General features: G+C 39.2%; 1 protein-coding gene across 1 annotated transcript in view; it reads right to left on the reverse strand.

Annotated features, from left to right (window-relative positions):
• lig4 (DNA ligase 4) overlaps positions 1-3,478 on the reverse strand; it is a 4,283-nt gene extending 805 nt beyond the window's left edge. The window contains exons 1-3 of the mRNA XM_005813318.2: positions 3,408-3,478; positions 401-2,474; positions 1-22 (exon numbers count right to left, since the gene is read on the reverse strand). The exon at positions 1-22 is cut by the window's left edge and continues 805 nt beyond it. Of these exons, the coding sequence (XP_005813375.2) occupies positions 1-22; positions 401-2,469 (2,091 nt within the window). The 5' untranslated portion in view covers positions 2,470-2,474; positions 3,408-3,478. The remainder of the gene's footprint in view (positions 23-400; positions 2,475-3,407) is intronic.
• Positions 3,479-5,059: the final 1,581 nt, after the last annotated feature.

Here is a 5,059-nt window from a genome sequence, read left to right on the forward strand (position 1 = left end):
CTGGACCACAATGCCGCCACACCTGGCAGCAAGACGGCCACACAATTAATTATTTGTTAAAAAGTATCTGAAAAAAACATTTATGTGATTAAAAACAAATGAAAAGACAGACACTTTTATGGTTGTTTCATTCCATTCCAGTGAAAAAACATTTAAAAAATGCTCAAAAAATTTGGTTGTGTCACACTATTTCCATTTTTGTTTCTGATCCTGGTTTGGGTCAGTCAACTTCTTAAAAATTAAACGTTAAAAGGAAAGAAAGACAGAAAGAATGAATGAAGGAAAGAAGAAAAGAAGGAAGGAAGGAGGGAGGACAGAACAGTGGAAGGAATGAAACAAGGAAGGTAGAACAAAAGAAGAAAGGAAATAAAGGATGGAGGGAGGATGGATGTGATCTTACCTGGCCACGCCCTTCTCCAGCTCTGACTTTGGGTGGCCTTCAGTGCCGTTCAGGATGCAGAACTCCACATCCTCAAACATGTCCGTCTCCTTGGAAACTCCGGACAGATCCTGGGGCTTGAAGTGGTCAATGATGCCAACCACCTTCTTTGGTTTGACAGGCAGCTTCCGCTTCTTCTTCTGTGGTTCGTCGCCGTCGATGTGAAGGTGCCGCGAGGCCAGTTTCCCGGACGCCTTGCTGCGGAACTGATCCAGCTCTGCCAGAGTCATGCACTGGTGCCACTCTTTGTCCTCGCGGATCTTTTCGATTCTGGGGAACCGCAGGGTGCAGTTGGTCTTGTACATGTCGCTTCCAACTATCTCGGCCGCTTTGACCTGGATGATGACTGAGTTGCAGGGTTCGATGTACACTTCCGGTTTCTCCACTCCACAGAGGATGGATGCCGGTGGGTCATTTTTCCGGTAGACTTTCCAATGCTTCGCAAGCTTCAACCCAAGGTCATACAACTCTTTCATGGTGTAACCTGAGCCAATTCGGCAGAAGGAGTGGAAAACCGACGGCTTCTCACCAGGCTTTGCCGCTTCTGCAATAGCACATAGAAAGTGGGACATCATCCCGCCCCGTCTTCCTTTCCCCCAGTAACCACCAACAATCAGCAGGTCCAGCTCATCCATCAAGCCGTCCACATACTCCGGCTTTATTTTCAGCCAACCCTCCCCTCGTTTATCAGGTTTGTAGATGGACAAAGGGTCCTTCACCATAATCCCTTCTTCCCTGTTATCAATGGCATCGTTAAGAGCACTGACAACATCTTGCATTGTTCCGACTTCTGTCTTTGGCACCACATGTATCCGACCCTTGACGGGGGTGAAGACCGTCTGGAGAACCTCATATCGCTTCTTCAGCGGTTCTTTGCCAAGTTTTTGGTCATTAACCAGCAACACGTCAAAGACGCAGAAGCACGTCTGCAGCTCAGAGTCGTCCATCAGTCTCTTAATGTCAAATTTGCTCCCTTTCTGCATGAAGGTCCCCGCCGTCGGGTTGAACGCCATCATCTCGCCATCCAGGATGCAGTTTACAACGTTGCTTTTGAACACGTTGTGGATGTAAGGAGTGAGTGATCCCTCGAGCGGCGATCCTCCGAACTGCTGCGTGTATTCAAATGCGTTCCGGCTGAAGTACTTGTACACGTCTCCATCCTTGTGAAGCTGAATCCGCTCCCCATCCAGTTTCGTCTGAAGGTAAAAGGGGCTGTTCCCCATCTGCTTCTCGATGTTGCGGATGTTGGCCACCGCTGCCAACATTGGCTTGAAGGCAGAGAAGAGTTCAATCGAGACTTCGCTTAAAGACACAGTGGGGTCGTGCAGCTGCTGGCACACCTTCTTTAAGTCCGTGTTGACATTGTAGAGCTCTGCGGCGTCTGGGTGGAAGACCTGGAGAACAGTTTCCTTGCTGACTCCAAGCTTCATGTCCTTCAGAATCATCCTAATAAGCCACTTTTGCTCCAGAGCAGAGCTCTGAGTGATGAGGTGCAGCAGGCTCTTTTTCACCTGATCCTTCTGCTTGCTGGCATTGTTGATGGCCACTGAGTCAAGAAAGTCATTGACCTCTTTGATACTGAGGTTTCCTTGGCTGGTACATCGCTTCTTCAGCACAAAGTATGCCATGCCGGCGAAATCCCCTGCTTCTCCTTGGGATGTAGTCGGAGCACGGTAGTTCAGGAGCTTACTGGCTTCTGGGCCATTCTTTGGGAGGCCTAAAACATCGATGTAGAGCTTAGCTAGCATGCTCTCTTTGATGCCATAGGCCATTCGCTCTCGTTCAAAAGGCGGGACAATGAGGCGCATAGCAGGGTAGAAGGAGTCTATAGTTTTCGGATTGTCCTTGTGGAGGGCGGCATGAAATTTCCGCCATGATTCAATGAAATCCCCAAGGATCTTGGATTTATCTGGACGGAGTTTGGACTTCTGGATTTTCTCTAAAGTTGTGCACAAGTGAAGGAAAGGAACCTGAGCAGCAACGCTGGGCTCTGCAGCAGCCGCTCCATTTTTGGAAGTTCCCTCCATCATTAAGTCTACAATAGACAACAAGATATTTAAAAACAATGCTTTTATTATTACCTATTTTCATGTGTATATGTGATTTCCATTAGACTGTCACTCTGTTCCCAACAAACTGAATTTATACAAATAAGGATTGTATTTCTATTCTAGTATATCAATAATTATTGAAGCAATGTATCACTTTCGCTCTTTGGTAACATAAAACAACATTTACAAGTGATAATTTAGCAATCAGCCACCGTGAATCCGTTGCAAGTAGCGCCCCCTGGTGGAATACATTTCTTAAAAGAAAGAACATGCTGAGCAGGGTAATATTGGCATAAAAACAGATGGAGAACTGATCTATTATTATTAATTTAACCCATTCCAGGACTGATTCAGGAGTGTTGGACTTGGGACTATCAAGGTCCTAAAAAAGTCTGCAAAGAAGATACAAATACTCCTTTTATTATCACTTTTTGTTGCTATTATAATATCATAAAACATACTAATAAACCTTTGGGTTCATATTAGTGCAGAATAATTCCGTTCAGGTTTCACCCACTTTAGTATTTTACATTATAAAGCAGAGTTGGTCAAATGTGGGCCAGAATGCCTAAAAGTATTGAAATTAACCTTTACTGAAACGGCGTTCAGTCGTGTTGAGACATGTCCACAATATCCCACTATGGGCCAGTTTATTAATACCAAACACCATAAAATAAAACAAGCGACATTTTAAGCTTAACTTTTTATATCTGCTTACGTTAATTTAGCACGTTCACATATTACAAGTTAGTTTTTTGTTATTATTTTAATTAGCACCTTGGTTTTAATACATTTTTACAAAACTTAAGCGACAGACGTTAAAATGTAACCTTAATTCTCTTCAGTTCTAATTAAAAGCACGTCAACAATCCTATTTTAAACATTAATAGACAAATTAATGAGTTAAAAAGTGTTACCGTGTTTGTAGTGCTCCTCCAACAAATATCAACACAGCTACATCCTGTTACTTCCAACAAAGTGGTCCCCTAGAAACACGTTGAGATATTTTTGTTCCGACCTTAAATCGTGCATTCGCCATTATCTACATAAACCTGTAAACATGGATTCCCCCCCAAAAAAATCTATTTATTTTTTTACATATGTACTGGTAAGATATTAAACACAATTATACCAAACTAAAATGTTGTTATTGTGAAATATACCACCAGAGGGCGCAGCTGAGGAACACTGACTGTGAGGTTGTTTACGGTTAAAAATAATAAAATAAATCATAGAAATTTTATATTTTTACTCAAGCAGAAGTAAAAAGTAGCCATCAAAAAAGCTATATAAGAGTTTAAAAGCATATAAAGGCTACTCAAATATTAACATAGCAGGAAAATCCGGATTAATATTTAGAAATTATGCAATCAAATAGAGAAAAATATAAAGCTATGAGCAAATTCTAGTGTTTTAAACACTAAAATAAAAAATGCAAATAAATGACAGTATTACAATCAATAATTACTTTTCCAAATCGATTTTTGACTATATAAAGCTTATAAAACAGATACAAGCTTTACATTTTGTGTTAGAAATGGTGAAATGCTTAATAAAATTAGAACAGCAAAGCTTATAAATGAACCAAAAGTCTCACTTTGACTTAAACTATTCTGTCAATGCATTTTTCTGTTAGAGTAGTCAGAAATCTTATTCAAGTAGCGACAGTTAATGAGAATATTACTGAAGTAAAAGTAAAAAGTACAGTAGAGTAACACGACTAATTGAAGTAAATGTTACTCAAGTAAATGTAACTGAGTAAATGTAACTACTACCCACCTCTGCTAACTGGATATACAAACATGGTTCTGTTCACTATCTTGTTTATGTAAAATAGGCCCGGGTTAGAGTCCACAGTCAGCTATTTGTTCATGGGTCATTTCAGTAAGATAGTAATGATTTATTCAAGTCATACTGACTTCACGTGTTTGACCATGGTCTGCAGACACTTAAAGATGTTTGTTTAAGTTTAAACTGCTTGTTTTATTATTGGTTTTGCTTTTATTTTTGCTGAATGTTTTTTTTAAAATTCAGGATATTGTGTGGTGAATGGGAGATAATCAACTACTTATTTGTTGGGGAATATAATTTCAGGAAATAATTCAAAGTCTGATGGCCATCATACAATCAGATTTATGTTATATTTGAGTATATGTATATATATAAGTTTCTGCAAGCAAATCCGAGGATATGCCTCAACTTCACGTTGTCCTTAGTTTTAGTTTTATTTTAACGTGTAATTTTGCAGATAGATAACAACTTTTTGTTGTATTTTATCAGATCTGAATGTTTCAGATCATTAAATAAATACTAATATTAGGAAAATATTAAATGAATAAGTATAAAATGTTGTTTTCAAAAGATTTGCAGATTTGGTGCTACTTCTAATGTATTGAAAACAAACAATATAATATAATATTTTATTATTTATATAGTATAAATATATATAATAATTCAATTTAAAAAAAAAAAACATAACCCTGAAAGTAAAAAATACACCTATTAATTTTGCTTTTAAGCAAGCCACATTTTTTGTTTACAGCTTTGTGTTTCCTCTAGGGGGCGACGT

Source organism: Xiphophorus maculatus, chromosome 24, assembly GCF_002775205.1.
Source record: "Xiphophorus maculatus strain JP 163 A chromosome 24, X_maculatus-5.0-male, whole genome shotgun sequence".
NCBI lineage: Eukaryota > Metazoa > Chordata > Actinopteri > Cyprinodontiformes > Poeciliidae > Xiphophorus > Xiphophorus maculatus.